The following is a 17,135-nucleotide window of genomic DNA, read 5'->3' on the forward strand; positions in this document are numbered from 1 at the left end:
TGTGCCCGTCTAGAGGAGACGCACGGCCAAACCTCGCTGACAAAACGGTTCTCAAAAGGCACAGAAACCTAGATCTGATTCTCAACCTACGGGCACCTACTGGTTTTCATCTCGCAGCAGCCAGGCCGATGGTCCGGGGAGCGGCTCTGACTTAACACAGCATCTGGGCAGCTGACAATATCCACTAAACGCTCATCAGCACGTATCCCCTGCCGGGAAATTAAAACGAACCCACGCCGTTCCTGCCACCTCCGAAAGGTAAATAATCTAAGAGACGACGGGAGATAAACATTTGGCAAGAGCACACATACAAGCGCGTACGCACTGTTCACGGGCAGGGCTAAGCGCAGACTCCAGAAGGTGACCGAGAGGCTCAGGAGGGCGCGTGCAGGCGCACGAGCGCGCTAAGGCAGCCTCGGCTCCCTGTTGAAGACGTTCTTGGATCACGCGCCGTGGATCATTAGCATGTCTCCGACGGGTCAGGGAGGGCTGGGGGTCGCGGACACTGGAGAAGCCCTGGGGCGGAGCCTGTCTCTGCTTCCCCCACAGGTTGTCAAGCGCGCACGTGCTGCCCCCGGCGAGGCTCCCCCGAGGGCCCACGGACGGTACCCCTCACGGAGACACCTTCGCCGCCGCAGCGATGTCTGCCTGCTCTTCCCTTGCTCGCAGGGCAGGGCGGAGAGGGGCCACACCAGCCGCCAACAAGGGTTTCTCGCTAACACTCTCTACAAAGCCCAGAAACCACGATCCCGTCAGTTTTCTTTTCCCCTCCGCGGGGTGTCTGCTACTCACGGGAGACGGGCCGAAAACGTAAAACACCATCCTCCTGCGTGTCCACAGAGCCCAAGTGCCCACGCCCGCTAAGGACCGGAAGTGACACGCTTGTCGGACGGCAATCTTCACTTGAGCAACGATCTTAACCGTTCCTCTAAGTTCCTCGGAGGGAAGCGAATCGCCGATCAGTCGATCGGCAAACGCCGAGAGGCCCCTCGCGTGCGGGGCGCCTCGCCCACAACCGGCGCCTGCTCTGCTGCCGGTGGGTCTTCCCCGCCGTCTGTCCACACACGGGAGCCAACGACTAGCTCTGCCCGTGTTCGTGAGAAGACCCGACCCGGTCGGGTTCCCGCGGAAGGCAGCGGATGCCCCAGACCCGGCACGTTCGGTCGAGTGCGGCACACAGACCCGCCCGCGCGCTCTGGAGGGACCGTAGGGGACCCGTCTGCTGTCGGAGACCCCGGTGCCTCCTCCTTACCTTTGCCGATGACGAGGCCGCACTTATCCGCCGGCACGGTGTACGTTATCTCCTGGACGCCCCCGGGGGCACCCACGCTCCAGTCGCCACGGCCACGGCCTCGTCCTCTGGCCACCGCAAGGCCTCCGAAGCCATCTCTTTCCTGGGAGGGAAGCAAAGCTCGAGTGACGATTTCTGCCACTGCCACCGGGACCACTTTTCATCTCCGGGGAGGAGGTGAAGTGACGGGATGGAATCAACGCCACGCATTACAACCTGAGCACCTTTCCACGTTTCAGATTCTGAAGTGCTCTCTTAAAGCCGGAATTAACACCAATCACAGGCGCGCTCAGGGAGGACGTGTGCAGGCTAACGGCGGCTACATAAACAGCCCTGAACCATCCAACTAAAACAGGCAGTCAGACATAAACTCCGGTGTCTGAGGCCCAGCGCCCCTCTGCTGGGCAGTCTTTGGGACTGGGCCCTACAGTCCAGGTATCAGGAGCCAGTTTTCTCCTTCACGCCGAGGCCGAGGGAACAAGCCACGCGGCTGGGCCCGCGGTTTGGGGGCGGAGCGGCCTCTGACTCCTTCTCACGCCGCACCCCCAGCAGAGAGCACATCCCTCAGCCAACACCCTAGGCCAACACCCAGCAGAAGGTTCCTTTCCCTTGGGGGCAGCCAATCTCATCGGAGGTCCTGGTCCTCTGAGTCACTCTGGAGCTGCAGCATTTAAAATCTTCTCTATCTGGTTTGGTTTTTTTTTTTTAACGTTTATTTTTGAGAGACAGGGAGAGAGTAAGCGAGCGAGCGAGCAAGCGGGGGAGGGGGAGAGAGGGAGACACAGAACTCGAAGCGGGCTCCAGGCTCCGAGCCGTCAGCACAGAGCCCGGCGCGGGGCTCGAGCCCACGAACCATGAGGTCGCGACCTGAGCTGAAGTCGGGCGCTTAACCGACTGAGCCAGCCAGGCACCCCCTCATCTTCTTTATCTGTTGAGGGCAAACCTGGTCCAGCTGAGAGCTCCCTCACGGAAGGGAGAAGGTGAACAGATGTTGGACACGGCAGACAAACGTTCGGCAAGACCTGCCTCTGCTGACAAAGAGTAAACTGAGCATTCACCCAGAATCTAAACCAGCAGAAAGCGGAGACGATCGGAGTGCCTTTTTCCCTGCGCTCGGCTATTATGAGTCGCAAACAGTGAGTAAATGTGGCGATTTTAGGGACGGACGTTAAATGCGTGCCCGCTCACACCCACACGCGCGTGCACACACACACACGGAGCCAACTCCCCGGCAGGTATCAGATTCTCGGAGGTGCCGCTTGTGCCTCCGCAGCTCCGGGTCCGTAGACGCTTCTCTGCTAAAAAGGATGCTGGGCTCACGGAGGGATTCTCTTCTGAGTTCATCTGATCCTAAGAATCGCCCATAACTCCAGAGGAAGCCCAAGCCCCTCTCTGGGGTGTGCTGACTCGGGGAGTCTGGGGAGGGGGCTATAAACCCGTAACTTCAGCACGGACGCTTGACGGCTTGGGGGACCCCGTGGGCGGCGCGGCCCAGGGAGATGCGGGGACGGGTCCCAGCTCGCGCGGCTCACAGCAGAGCTGGGGCTGTGGTGTCCGATCCCGTGCTTTTCTCTTCGGCTCTAGGTGTTTTGAAATTTCCCTCAGGGGACACGCCGACCCAGCTCGGCCACAGCGACTCCCAGGGCACTTCACAACCGGGGTGCGGGTGGAGATGTTAACGGCGTCACACACGCCTGCTCACGTCCCCGAGACAGAGACGTGCGCGGAATCCAGGGCCTCAAAGCAGCCCGAAGACCTGGGGGGTCCTGAAGTGCTTTCTGAAGCGAAGATTGGAGTTCGCCGAATAGTCCTGTGCCCAGTGCACCGGATGGCTGGAAACCTGGCGACCTGCACTGTACTTCTCGGGATAGTTCCCACAGCCAGGAACTTACCGAATGAACAAAAGCTAGATCCTGGGACAATAAAGTCAGGAGAGCGAGAAGCTAGCACCAAAAAAACGGGAAGGCAGGAAAAGGGCAGATGCACAGAGGCCGCCGGCTGTGCCCCCAGAGGCAGGCAACCGACGAGAGACCTGGGTTCCAGAATGTGACCGAGGGGACGCGACTGCTCTGTGGTGCTGTCCCGAGACCCTGAGTGGCACTATCAGCTTTTGCAGGGGACATATCCCAACTCCAGAGAGCCGGACTCACCTGGGCTGTAAGAATAAGCTCGTTGATGACGTGTGCTGCGTGCTGACACCGATCTGGGGGCCCCATGACTTGGGCAGCTCTCTCTGGACTAACACCATCGTCTGCCGAACAAAGGGAGAGACAGGGTCAGAAAAAGCCCAGATGTAACTTGGAAACAAAGGATGACTTGCAATCGCTGTTCCTACCAGATGCGCAGAGAAACGTACGTGTCTACCTCTTTTTACACCGTCTATGCCAACACTCGCTTCTCATGCAATTCCAGCCATTTTATTATTTTTAATCTTTTTATTTATTTGTGAGAGAGAGTGGGGGTGGGGCAGAGAGAGAGAGGGAGATGAGAGAACCTGGAGCAGGCTCTGTGCTGTCAGTGCAAAGCCCAATACGGGGCTCGAACCCACAAACCGTGAGATCATGACCAGAGCCGAAGTTGGACACTCAACGGACTGAGCCACCCAGGCGCCCCAAGCTATCGCCATTTTAAAAAGATATCATTACAGAAACAAAAAGCAACTAACGTGAAAGAAGGCAGAGTTGAGGTATGGCAACGTTTCCAAAAATCAGCACACTGCAATGTTTTCCCATCTTCGGGGAAATTAAGACAATGTAAATAATTTTGCTCCTGAAGGCAAAACTGTAACATTTAAGGAACTGTCTGTCCTTCGTTTTAAGATATTAGTCCTTTTTCAAATGGTTTTACCTTTAAATGATGAAGTCAAAATAACAGATTTTTTTTTTTTTTTTTTTTTTTTGAAGTCTTTACTTGACCAAATGGAAAGGTGGAAACGCCATGAGGGCCCAGAGAAAGCTGGACTGGTATTTTGGTAACAGAATAGAGGAGGGGGGCGTGGAGAGAACACACACATGAGCTTAAGTACAGAGTCCTTGTCTCGTTAAGCGCGTTTATAATGCTTCGCGGCACTAAGGGTTTTTGAGAGTCATCAAAACCAACCTGGCTTGAACTGAATCCTCACCCCGGCATCATTCTGAATCTTTTTGATCATCTCCCCATTTCTTCCTATTACGATCCCAACAGCAAACCTCGGCACAGACACCTGAGAGCACAGGGAAACAGAACCTGATCAGCGCTGTCTGCAAATCGGTTGTTTCTTAAACGGTACGTTAAAAAAGGAAAAAAGAAAAAGAAAAGAAAGAACAGACAACTTGATTTTGACTGTAGTGCCTTCCTGGAAATGATATAACGCAGCACGTTTCTCCCTCTTAGGAAAAGGAAAAATACCACGGTTGACGATGGCATTCCTGCCTCTTAAGTATATTCGATCAAAATAGTTACAAAAATGAAGCAAAGTAAGATAAACCTTATCAAAAAAAAAGGTTAAAAATGGCAACCTTATCTTCCCAATTCTCTGAAATAAGCACAAATGTACCGTGCACAATGATTATACTAACGGTCCGTGAAACGTTTTCCCCGCCCTTCATTCTTTTGTCCGGTGAAATATACAGAACACAGTCTTTATCATCGTAACCCTTCGTTAAGTATACAGTTCAGTGGCATTAAACACTTGCAATGTTACGCACCCATCACCGGTCTCTATATCCCCCAGACCTTTTCATCGCTGTCCCCCAGAACACCGTATTCTATTGAATGGAGACTCCTTCCGTCAGCCCTGGTCACCTCTCCTCTCCATTCTGTCTCTATGCACTCGCCCACTCTAGGCACCTCGCGGAAGCGGAATCACACAGTATTTCATCCTTTTGTATCTGGCTTATCTTACTAAGCATGACGTTTGCAAGGTCCACCCATGGGGCTGTGGATCTCAAGATTTCATTCGAAAGGAAAGCTTTTCATCCCGTTCTTCCAAGCCAGGCTTCCAAGTCTGATACATCACGACGCAGAGCACTGAGAAAATCTGGGCTCTGGTCCTCACCTGGGCAGCAGGAAATCCTCACAACCCAGAGGAATGGCCCATTTCCCTGCAATGCAGGATGGCTGCTATGCCCCCCACCGCCTGGCTCCTCCCCCTACGGCTGGGTCCTTCCTCACACCAGCCCCGGCTGCCAAGATGAGATCAAAGCGTGGCCTATGATCCGAAAGCTGGGCCCAAAGCTAGGCCCCGTTTGCCCGGGAACTAACTAACCAGCCGGCCGGTCAAGCATACCTCTATGCTGCCTCCTCCCACGCGGGCATTGAAGTCACCGCGGACGCCTCGGAAGTCAGCTTGGTCCTTCTCCCGGATGATCTCCAACACCATTTCTCTTGCTTGCTGCGTGAACACAGAGCAAAGCCATTACGGAAAACAAAACCGTAAGGAAAGACACGACACCAGGGGAAATTTCAAGATCAGACCCTGTTAAGTTGGGCTGAAAGACCCGGAAGGCGCTTGGCCGTGGGACAGCTCCCTTCTTGCATTACAACATGAGACCGGGGAAGGCTAGTGAGGGTCACACCGATCAGATCGTAGGTGATGTGTTCCTTACGTTGCCCAAGATACCCACACGGACCAGGGCCCACCCTCTTTTAAGCCACAGTCGGATCAGCACATTTGCGCTGGGTCAGAGCTTAAGACGGCCCTGAGGCATTTTGGCACACTGTCTCTTTTGGAGAGCTCTGTGTGCAGGTTCCACGGAAAAGAAGACATTACAAGGCACCCCATCACAGAGAAGCAGCAGGGACATAAAGGGAAAAGGCCAGCCCAGGGAGCCCGGAAAGACCTTCTAGTACCCAGAGATCAAATACCCCAAATACCCCAAATACAGGCAAGACTGCCTCCCAGGCCTGGCAATCCTGGAGGCAAGTCCTTCCTCTCCCCACAAACGCACTGAAGCCCAGCCGGCCGGCCCACACCAGTCCCAGCCCCACAGGAATCTGCACTAAGCACCAGCCGTGCAGAACAGCTCAAGGTCATGTGGGAGCCCACACCGCACCCTGGTTCTGGAAAACCCAAACCAAACCAAAAAGTCCCAAAATAGCGATTAAAGTCTTCTGACATTTGGAAAAATCGGGAGTACGGACAGGCTGTAAGAGGAGGTTAGGGGACTGCTGTTCTTTTCTTAGGCCTGGTTTTGCGGAAGTTAGTTCTCAGGAGAGACATGTTCAGGATCTACGGGCGGACAGTCTTGACGCCTGCCACTAACTTACAACTGGCGAGGAAGACGTAAGTGAATAAATAACACACACACACATGCACAGACACAAGTGTGGTAAAATGACAGGCAGGATGGGGCTACACAGGTGCTCACTCTTCTCTCTTTTCAACGTGTCTATAAGCTTGAAGTTTCTCATGATAAAAAGTTGGGGAGGATATTGGGGCGCCTGGGTGGCTCAGTCGGTTAAGTGTCCGACTTCGACTCAGGTCACGATCTCGCGGTTTGTGAGTTCGAGCCCCACGTCGGGCTCCATACTGACAGCTCGGAGCCTGGAGCCTGCTTCAGATTGATTCTGTGTCCCCCTCTCTCTCCGCCCCACCCCTGCTTGTGCTTTGTCTTCTGTGCTCTGTCTCTTTCAAAAATGAGCAAACATTAAAAAAAAATAAAACTTTTTTTAAAATTGGGGAGGGGTACCTGGGTGGCTCAGGCAGTTGAGCATACGACTTCAGCTCGGGTCGTGATCTCGAGGATCATGGGTTCGAGCCCTGCGTCGGGCTCTGTGCTGACAGCTCAGAGCCTGGAGCCTGCTTCAGATTCTGTGTCTCCCTCTCTCTCTGCCCCTCCCCCACTCACACTCTGTCTCTCAAAAATAAATAAGAACGTTAAAAAAAAATTTTTTTTAAGTTGGGGACAGAGAGAAAACAAATGAACAATAATTTATGCTAAATAGAGCAAACAGACAATTTTCAAATAAAAAAATACTAAAAACCTGTTGTAGTTATTCTCCTGCAGATTTCTGAAGCGTTAACAAAGTAAGCTCTTTGCTCTGGTATTCTTTTCATAAAAGAACCAGAAGTTCCAACAGAGAAGGCAAGCCCACCAGCAAGCAACTGAAGAGGTGAAAAGCCCTGGGAGGAAAGGCCCCTGGGGGACCTGGGCCCACCTGAAGGGTGTAAAGGGCTGTGTCCCTGACTGCAGCCTACGGAAAGAGACCGTTTTAATCACTGGCCCTCAATCCTGTTTTAAAACCATTATTTTACAGGGGCTCCTGAGTGGTTCGGTCGGTTAAGCAACCAACCTCAGCTCAGGTCACGATCCATGGTTTGTGGGCTCAAGCCCCGCATCAGGCTCTCTGCTGTCAGCACAGACCCCGCTTCAGATCCTCTGTCTCCCTCTCTCTCTGCCCCTCCCCTGCCCGCGCACACACTCAGGCTCTCTCAAAAATAAATAGGTGAAGGGGATTAAGAGGCACGAACTTGCAGTTATGAAATAAGTAAGTCACGGAGTTGAGTAGTACAGCATAGGGGGTCCAGTCGATAATGCTGTAATAACCCTGTATGGTGACGGTTATGGACGGTAAGCACACTCATATCGTAACGTCTACAATTTCACAATATGTCGAGTCGCCATGTTGCACCCCTGAAACTGACATGGTATCGTAGGTCAACTACAATAAATACGTAAATAAACACGCACACACGTACATATAATGCTGGGGGGGGGGGGAGAGTCGGGGGGGGGGGGGATATTTTGCCAGAGACTGGTAACGTCCACTGGATCAAAGCCCCAAGACTCCGACAGAGCAACAGCTGTTGCTGACAGACCAGCTCGCCAGGTGCGTCACCCAGGAGCTCCTCTAAGCGCGGCAAAGGCGAGGCACGCTGCAGCGGGCAGGAAAAGAACCTTCGCATCGCACGGGAACAGACACGTCCCCACGCCCGCAGCCCACTCGCATCCCTGCCGACAGCGAGAGGTGGACGGCGAAGCCGCCCCTTCAGCTCAGGCCATGACGGTTTCCAGCTGAGCCCCTCCCTGCTTTCGGAAGTGGGCTGCCCTCTGTGGCTAGGAGCTCAGGGCACAGGACACTTGCTACGAGGACACACACGTGCCCGTGGGGCGCTCACCTCTTGCCTGAGCTGGAGGCCTTGCAAAAACGGACCGAGAGAGAACGAGCGAGGAAGAGCCAAACAGAGCCCGCACCCGAGGGGACCCACAGGCCACCACGTGGAAAACTGCATCCGATCGGTGCAACAAAACCATCTTCGTTTATGGGTAAGTGTCCGTGACCACAGCCACCATCCTCATGGGGCCCTTGGGCTCTCAAAATATGGCCAGCGTAAATGAGGAGGGCAATCATTGAATCCGAGTTCATTTAAATGGCCGCCTGTGGCCGGTGGCTCTGGTGTAGGCAGTACAACCCCCGAGCCCTTCCACCATCACACCTGGTTTGGGACGACGGCTGACCTTAAATAAGGGACCATCCAGTTTTCGAACCTCCCGAATGATGTAACAGTCCTACACGTCCTACCAGGTGATACCCCCACACCCGGGGCCTGCCCGATTCACGGTGTCTTTCCTACCTGTACTTTGAACGGGTCCCCGGTGATGCGGAGAGGCTTGTCTGCTCCCGTAGGCAACGGGCCGTCCTGGATCATGACCATTTTCACACCGGTCCGCTCCTGTGGGGGCAGCACGCGGTATGGCCCTCACCGCCACGAAGGAGAATGCAGTGCCACACGAGAAGCAGGGCTGGGCCACGTCCCACCCACCATGAGGCGCTGTCCCCCGAGGATGCCGGCATACAGGCCATGCCAGAGAGCCTCCAAGTGCGAGACGGAAAACCAGTTCCCCCAACCCTCCTCCTTTCCTGGTCCCCAGAAGATCCCAGTTTAGTGAGCAATTTTTATGTAGTGCCCAGCGCGGACGTCCTCTCGCTGGGGCTGGTGAGCAGCTCTGAGAAGCGGGTGCGACCGTTTCTCTCGTTCACTGCTGGGCGGGCTCTGACAGCAAGTCGCCGGGGCTTCCAGAGCGGGAGGGAGGGAGGGAGCAGCAGGTGGGTTCCGGCTTCCAGGGCTCTGGAGCCCACGCACAAGCGTGCCACCTGTCCGGGGCCCGGGCCACGAGAGGGCACCCACGGCGGACCAGGACCCCTGACCTGCCACTTTGAAAGCCCAAAAGTTTGGAAATAAAAGTCTGCTCCTAACTCATTTGGCAGCAAAGCCAGCCTGAGGTCACGGAAGCCTATTTCTAGACCCTTCCCTCACTGAGCGTGACCGTCATTGTATTTGGCTATGGAAACAGGCATCGGATTACAGGGTGCGGTCCCGGAACTTGCCGGGGCTGTTCAATTCCGAAACACGTTTGGCTCCCCAGGTCTCTGATGGGGGATTCTGGAACAGAAGCAGCTAACATCCACAGAGCATCTGCTCAGTAGCAGGCTCTGGGCTGGGGTCTTAAACATAAAATCGCAAGTATTATTTCAGCTTCTTGACATCAGTGAGGCAGGCACTTCCCCGCCTTTACGGACAAGGACTCCCGAGTCCTCGAGATACACAGAAACGTATTTAAGATCACACAGGTAACGAGGGGGCGTACGGCTGGCTAAGAGCCCCAGCTCTGGACACAGTCTTTTCATCTGAGATGTGGTCATCTGGTGGTAAAATCCTAGCAGAGCGTCACTGCCCCAAGGCCGTGGTAAGTTCGGGGGGCGGGGCGGGGGAGCTGCAGGACTCGGCATCACAGCGGGCCTCAGGCCTGGCCAGGGTAAACGTTCAGAAAAGCATCTGTCCGGCGAGGCTGGAAGGTCTGTTTAAGCACCGCTGTGCTAAGGGCTCACCTACCTGCAGCTGCTTTATTGTTTCCCCTCCTTTGCCGATGACCAGACCCACTTTAGACGCGGGGATAAGAATTTCCTGGATGGTGCTATTGCCGTCTATGTCGTTATGAAAGCCAGGTCCATTCCGACAGCGATCCACAATCTGCCCCAGGAGCCGTTTGGCTTGTCTTTGGGCGGGAAGAGAATCACAAGAGAAGGAGCATTAAATGAATGCGCTAGGCACCCACGAAGGGGAAACAGCACCGGGGGGAAGAACACGAAGGAGTCAAGGCAGCCCTCCATCCAGCTCCAGCTCCTGCCCCCACAACCCGGGAGGTCTCTGCCATCCGCCACGCTACTGGGCTGGAATTTAAAAGCGACCCACGCCGCACGCCAGTGTTCCAACACAGCCCCTTCCAGCCTGCCCTCTGCTCGTGCTGCTGTCTGGCATTCACTTCACACACGTGTCTCGTCTCCTATCAGAAATGTCAGCCGCTATGGGGGCAGAGACCACCTTTGCTCCCTCTGGTCCCCAGTCCGGCATGACGCTTCCCCCAGAGTAGACACTCGGGAGGACACTGGTTAAATATGGGCAGGAGAGAGCAGCGAGAGACGAGATGGGAGGAAAGAAAGCAAGGGTTAGTAATCACCATCCGAATTCCCAGACTCCAAAGGTCTTCCCCCTAACCAACCTGCTCTACGACTTTTTTTTTTTAATCTTTTTTTATTTTTGAGAGAGAGACAGAGTGTGAGTGGGGGAGGGGCAGAGACAGAGGGAGACGCAGAACGGGAAGCAGGCTCCAGGCTCCGAGCCGTCAGCACAGAGCCCGACGCGGTGCCCGAACCCATGAACCGTGAGATCGTGACCCGAGCCGAAGTGGAACGCTCAACCGACTGAGCCCCCCAGGCGCTCCGTCTATGACTTTTGAGCAAAGGCCATGAACCGCCAGTCTGGTGTCGAGGGGTGGGAGAGGGAGGAGGCAGGACGCTGGTGCGGCTGTGGAGTCACAAACGCCTGCTCTGAGCTTTTCCGGCTGGATTTTCAGGACCCTGCTTTTCCCTGCGATGCTGTCTGGTGCCGGTTTATCTGGAGGCGGGGGAGGGAAACCGCAGTGTTCAAACAGTACCACCCAACCCACTGAGGCCACCTGATGGGGCAACTGCCTTTTCTGCACCAGAATCTCCCCTGGCTGCCTTTTGTTTTGTTTTCACTGTTTATTCTTTAAACTACCACGTACGACCTATTTTTTGGTTCCTCCAATAGGGAAGAATTCAGCTACTACACAGGCCGGCTGTACTGTCCTGAAGTTACAATCCTGTTACCCCGAAGGCCTGGGGAGAAGAGATGCAGAACGGTTAGAAGAGTAAGGTGGGAAACAGATGTTGCCTCTGGGAGTCCTGAGCCTCTGTGTGCAGCATCGGCCTGCGGGTCTTCTCAGCCTAGCGGCTTTTTAGTATTTTGCTAGTGTGCTAAATTAACCTGTGTTGGAAGAAAAATGCCGTGACTCCAGCAAAACCATCCCGCGTGCCCTAGAATGCACACCTGCCGGCAGTCTTTATTCTGGTTCACTGCTTGCAACGCGACGGCAGAACAAGAGAATTTAAACTCATCTGGACTCCCGAAGAAATGGACACGATGAAACAGCCCTGTCTTTTGAGCCATAATCTCGGCACCCCTGTCCCCAGGTGCAACGCTACTCAGTGGATGGAAAGAGGGAAGCGAGCAGACTGGAAGTTAGTACCTCCCCGTCCCCTAGGAGGCTGTCGGATCGACGAGGCCTGCATCTGATACGAGGCTCGGGGCTCGGGTGGCCCAGGGTCGGCAAGCCACGTCAGGTGGTCGCAAGGGCCCCGAAAGCCAAGATGCCCTCTGATCAGCGCATACAGCCCCCCCGAGTGGAGCCACGGCCACCGAGAGTCAATTCGTTTGGTTCGCAAGTGTCAGAAGGGCAGGGGGACCGGCCCAGGCAAAAGACCTGGTGCCGGCGTGTCCCCCTGGTTCCCGAAGTGACGGGCTCACGAATGCAGACCTGCTCGGGCAAAGGAGACAGCGCCGAGGAAGAAGAAGGTCGACTAGAGCATTCGGGTGGGGTGAGCGCACGCTCTTAAGGAACCTGGTGTAGGAAGGAGATGTCAGGACGGCCGCTGGAAACTCTGTGGAATTGGACCGAAACGCGCTACTGCGTGCGTTCAACGGGAAACTCCCCTGGCGTGGCAGCCTCCCGGACCCTTCTCCGCAGGAGCGCCTGCTGTCGTGGCCGGGCCGCGGCACAGATCCACCGTGCTCAGTGACAGTTTGGCCCTTCCGTTTCTCCCCACGTGGGGAAGGAAGAAGAAGAGTACAAGGAGAAAGTAAATAAAATAAACTTACTCAATACTTTCTGGGGTTCCGGTAAGTACACAGGGCCTCTCTGGAATCCCAGAACTCTCTATAAGAAGAACCAAGAAGAGGAGGTGTGTTGGTGGGCGCCAGGCCGCTGTGCGCCTTTGCCCCATGTACAGACTGCCTCTCTGGGCTGGCTCCTACGCCGGCCCCACAGAAGCCCGGGCCCCAGAAAAAGACGGTCTGCTTCCGCCCGCGGGCAGAACAGTAAGCTGGGAGTGCCACCCTAGGTTCTCAAAGTCGAAACAAGCTCTGCAGGGGAAGTGGGAGGACATGGCAGAGGTGGCCGAGTGGGCCCTAATGACCAGTCCTGCTTCACTTCGGACCCGTCTCTGTGCCAAGGAGGGCCTGAGCCCCGTAACCCGCTCTTCCTCAGTTTCTCCGCTCGCAGAGCGGCTTCAGGTCGCCTGTTCCCAAGCGGCCCGGTAGCTCCCTAGCGAGGGACTTAACGGTCTGCACCTCCGGATGATCTCACCGCGACCGCAAGGCCACCCTGAGACGTCGGGGGCATCTCCGTGGAACTAGTTCCGGGCCATGTGACCACACAGGAAAAGCTTGCTTTCCAACACCACACAATGCTTTACTTTATTCCTAAAAAAAAGCTGCCTCTCAAAATTCTCACTCAAAACAAAAAACAAAAAAACAAAAAAAAACAAAAAAAAAAAGGACAACTAACACCAATTGCTGCCCTCAGGACACTGTAATATGTATCTTTTCAGTGGATAACACCTTCTCTAGCGCACTGTCCTCCTCCAAAGCCCCTCCTCCACTATGGAAAGAGAACAAATGCAAATTCGTCGTTAGACCTATTAATAAAAACGCTTCTTCCGCAATCTGTCTCTCTCCATGTCGCATGGTCGAAACGGACCCAGCTGGGGAGGGTCCTGGACTGCGTTTAACACATGCTCATTTAGCCAGAACCCCCAGCTGGCCAGGGCGGTCCCACTGCAGGGGAGCTGGTGGGCAGACCCCAGGAGTGATCCCAGAGCCCCAGCACTCTTCCGGGCCCCGCCGTCTGGCATAACATCCTGGTGCAGAAAACAGAGATCCTAGGGCAGCAGGCGTCTGGCAGGGGCCACGAGGAGCCACGGAACTGCGGAAGGCCTCGTGTCTGGGCCTGCTTTTGCCCTGGTTTTTCTGGTTCTCATCTGGGAGTCCGGCTCCAAAAGTACAAGGAAAACAGCAATCCCATATACTTACCCAGGCCCCCAAACTTCTAAGTAACGAGCAAAGGTAATGAATCTGGGAAACTTGGCAAAACACTGATTTCTACCGAACTGAGATCTACGAAAAAAAGAAGCCTTACCTGAAGCAATCTGAATTTTGCAACCAGATTCTGCTTGAATCCGTGAAATCTGCTCACCTCCCCTGCCGATAACTGAAACAAATTGAACAAGGTCAGAACGTGCCCCCCCATTCCATCTTTAGCCATGCATGAATGGCTTAATTAACTCAGCAAACATTTACACTTGGCTCGCAGCACTACAAATCAGGGTGGCCTTGGTGAGCCCATGGAAAGAAATCACAGGTGAAAGACAGCAGACAAATACAGGGTGCTCCAGCTGAACTGTAGAGAGGGGTGCGGTGGGGAGGAGGGCAGGGGTAGGGGTGGGGGTGGCAAGGGAGGGACCCACGAATCTCTCTCAGCCTGGAGAGAGACCCACAGCACTTCGGGGCTCTGGGGGACACATTGTGCAAAGCATTCTACCACCGTGACAGTCACACTGCAAGGTTAATCAGGGCAAGTAGATAATGCGGATACTTACTAAATCCAACCATTTTATCAGGCACTTTGAATTCTTCTGTTATTACTGCCCTAAAAACAAAGAACATTTTGGAAAAACATATAGAATAAAGAAACTCACAGCCATTTTAGCTTTTCCCCAAATTTCCCGTATGGGCAATGCTGGAAGACAGAGACTTAAAATGAACCGTGCCGACTGGGCCACCAAGGCCACAGCCCTCGAGAAAAGAGCGCCGTCTGATGGACCCTCTCGGGTCAATCACTTCTTGAAAAGACCCAAGCCTCCTCTTTCCTTGTGTCAGAGGAAGAAACCTCTGATTTTTCACAAAACCGTCAACTCTCCTAACAACTGCCTTTTCTTCTCAGTATTGCCTAACACTTAACCATTCTTTGGGGCTTGCGGAGTGAGTTTAGCTTTCTCTTCTGGTCTCCTTTCTAGACACAGATATTCAATATCTCTTCAACATTCCTGTTTCCCAATCTTTTTCTTGTTTTCTGGCCTCCCTCTAATTTATCTGATGTTTAGGGTGAGATACTCCCAATGGAACCAGCATCCAACAGAGGCCTAATCAGTGCTGACCAGGATGGAATAATCAGGTGCTTCTGTCAAACGCTATCCCGTCCTTTAAGTGTTGGGTTGTTTTTCACTTTTTTTTTTTTTTTTTTTAAAACAACTACTGTGCTGGTTCTTTCAAACAAACCTTCCGATTTGCCATATAGTGTATTGCGGACAATATCCAATTTGCCCGACGCCCCAGAAAGCAATCAAATCTAAACATTTACCTTAGGAGGATGCTAAATGCAAGTAGTTTAAAAAGAAAAAAGGGTAATAAGCATTTTTAAACATCTCTCGCACAGCTGGATTTTTACCCATCACGGAAAGGATCGAATAAAATGCACGTTTTTAGGGCAAGTGTGGCACTTGGAAGGAACTCAATAGCGTAAGTAGCACTTGCCAGCGTGTCAGTCTGAGGAGAGCTAACAGCCTTCGCCTCCCAGAGCTCACCTCCCCCGGTTGATACGTGTGCAGGGATCCTCTCTGGCTCTTGGGGTACTTACTGGAGCTCAGCCCGAAATCAGGCAATTCCAGCTTCCAAAATCAGTAAACCGCGGACAAAAACGCCAAGCCTCGGCGGGCCCAACACATCCGGAAAGAGGCGCGGGGTCCCCGTGGGAAGGGTTTCCTGGCTGGGGTGGAGGGTGACGGTGCTCCCATACGTGCAGCCACGAGACTGCGGCTCGTGTGCATGGCACCTGCTGTCTATTCCCAACAGGGGTTACTGGGGAATTTACTGACGGGGTTCAACGCTATCGTAACACAAATTGTCGCAAAACTCAGGCAGGTCCTCCGCCCTCAGGACGGTGAGAGCAGACCCTCTTTGAGGAAGAAGTGTGTGAAGAGGGGCTGGCTGCTCAGGGCTCCCTGGAGACAAAGCTCCATCTGACTTGCGGGGCCGAAGCTTGTCTGATGCACAAAGTACGGACATCTTGGAAAGTAAAATTCTGACTAATTAAGGCTTTATAGGAGAGCGATGTTTGATACGAACGACGTCATTTAAATTATTTTAGTTCATTAAAAAACAAAGCAAACGAGTAACACAGCAAAACCCAGACTAAATCTTCTGGTTGACTGGTGCCTGAGGATTTCTAGAAAGCCCCCGGCATTTGTGCAGCACACAAGAGGACAGAGCTGTACCGCTGCTGGTGAAAATGAAGGATAATATGTTACAGTAACTGATGCACAGCACAGAATTTCATCCGTGAGGAAAGAGACACTGTCCCAAGCTTTCCTGTGTATTTCATTCTTTTTAAAGGATAACGTTGTGACTGCAAACACTGCACCTTACAGAGACTGGTCTGTTTAAAGCCCAGGGGGCTTTGTATCTCTCTAAATCCCCAGTCTGTAAGGGAAGGCTATGAAGGTAAACTGAGGCAGGGGATCACATGGGCACTCCTCCAAGGTTCTCTGGCAAGTCCCTGCTGCAAGGGCACAGGGTGGGCCCTGGGCTTCTGCCCTCCCAGGCCTTGTGAATCACAAGCTTTATCCTGCAAAATCCCAGTGACTCACACTTCTTTGCGACGCGTTTGCTCAGATGAAGACGTTAAGGGTTCTCAAAACACGGGGAAAGCCGTCCAATCAGGATGGAAAATTTCACAGTCTCTCCTTTTAAATTAGAAGTAGGTGGACAGAGAAAAAAAGCAGCTCCCACATCCTAGAGGTCTATTAAGTTTACATACAATAGTGGCTAATTTTTAATACTCCCTGTTCATTTATCCCTCGAGCGTCCAGGGTATGGGAAAGGACTATTAAAAACAAAAAAAAAAACAAAAAAAACCCTTGAGCCTTAAAGAAATCTAGCTCCTGGTTTTTCACACTCTCAACCTCTGACTTGCTAACACTCTAGTACAGATGGTGGGATCAATAAACAATTAGAAATGATCAATAAATAATAAAACATAACCCACTGCTTACCTTTGATGTACCAAGGCCCCTAACTGGTTACCTACTGTGGCCAAGAGAAAGAGAAAAGAAAAATCAAAGCATTAGCACGGATAAACTAACTCCATCCTTACACAAGTCCTTCCCATTTCGGGGGCGGGGGGCGGGGGGGGCGGGAAAAAAAGGCAGGCAGAAAGAAAGCAAACAGTAATTTAGGCTCAGTGGCTGCAATGAACGCGTTACATGATACAAAACAGGAGGGGACGTCTTGATCAACACAGTCTCTAACCCAGTGTCCAGCTGAACGCAGGATAAGAAATTGATCTGTGTGTCCACATGCTGAGAGGCCTGGGAGAAAATCCTGCTCGCCTAAATCCCTCTCCCTTCCCACCTCCCTCCTGCTCGGGATCCAAACTCAATGTAAAGATAGTGCGGGTTCCCTCTTTCTCTTTTTCAAACAAATGAGAAGATTTACCCTCCGAGCCCG

General features: G+C 53.3%; 1 protein-coding gene across 4 annotated transcripts in view; it reads right to left on the reverse strand.

Annotated features, from left to right (window-relative positions):
* The window catches only part of FUBP3 (far upstream element binding protein 3), a 50,342-nt gene that overhangs the window by 9,250 nt on the left and 23,957 nt on the right, over window positions 1-17,135 (reverse strand). For 2 of the 4 annotated variants that reach the window (XM_058693806.1, XM_058693809.1), the window contains exons 3-12: window positions 16,682-16,715; window positions 14,231-14,280; window positions 13,771-13,842; window positions 12,453-12,510; window positions 10,107-10,269; window positions 8,847-8,945; window positions 5,538-5,663; window positions 4,391-4,493; window positions 3,442-3,542; window positions 1,253-1,394 (exon numbers count right to left, since the gene is read on the reverse strand). In XM_058693806.1, coding sequence (XP_058549789.1) covers window positions 1,253-1,394; window positions 3,442-3,542; window positions 4,391-4,493; window positions 5,538-5,663; window positions 8,847-8,945; window positions 10,107-10,269; window positions 12,453-12,510; window positions 13,771-13,842; window positions 14,231-14,280; window positions 16,682-16,715 — 948 coding nt within the window. The remainder of the gene's footprint in view (window positions 1-1,252; window positions 1,395-3,441; window positions 3,543-4,390; window positions 4,494-5,537; window positions 5,664-8,846; window positions 8,946-10,106; window positions 10,270-12,452; window positions 12,511-13,770; window positions 13,843-14,230; window positions 14,281-16,681; window positions 16,716-17,135) is intronic. The other 2 variants (XM_058693807.1, XM_058693808.1) reach the window with 2 other exon arrangements.

The sequence above is a fragment of the Neofelis nebulosa genome, chromosome 12, assembly GCF_028018385.1.
Source record: "Neofelis nebulosa isolate mNeoNeb1 chromosome 12, mNeoNeb1.pri, whole genome shotgun sequence".
NCBI classification, from domain to species: Eukaryota; Metazoa; Chordata; class Mammalia; order Carnivora; family Felidae; genus Neofelis; species Neofelis nebulosa.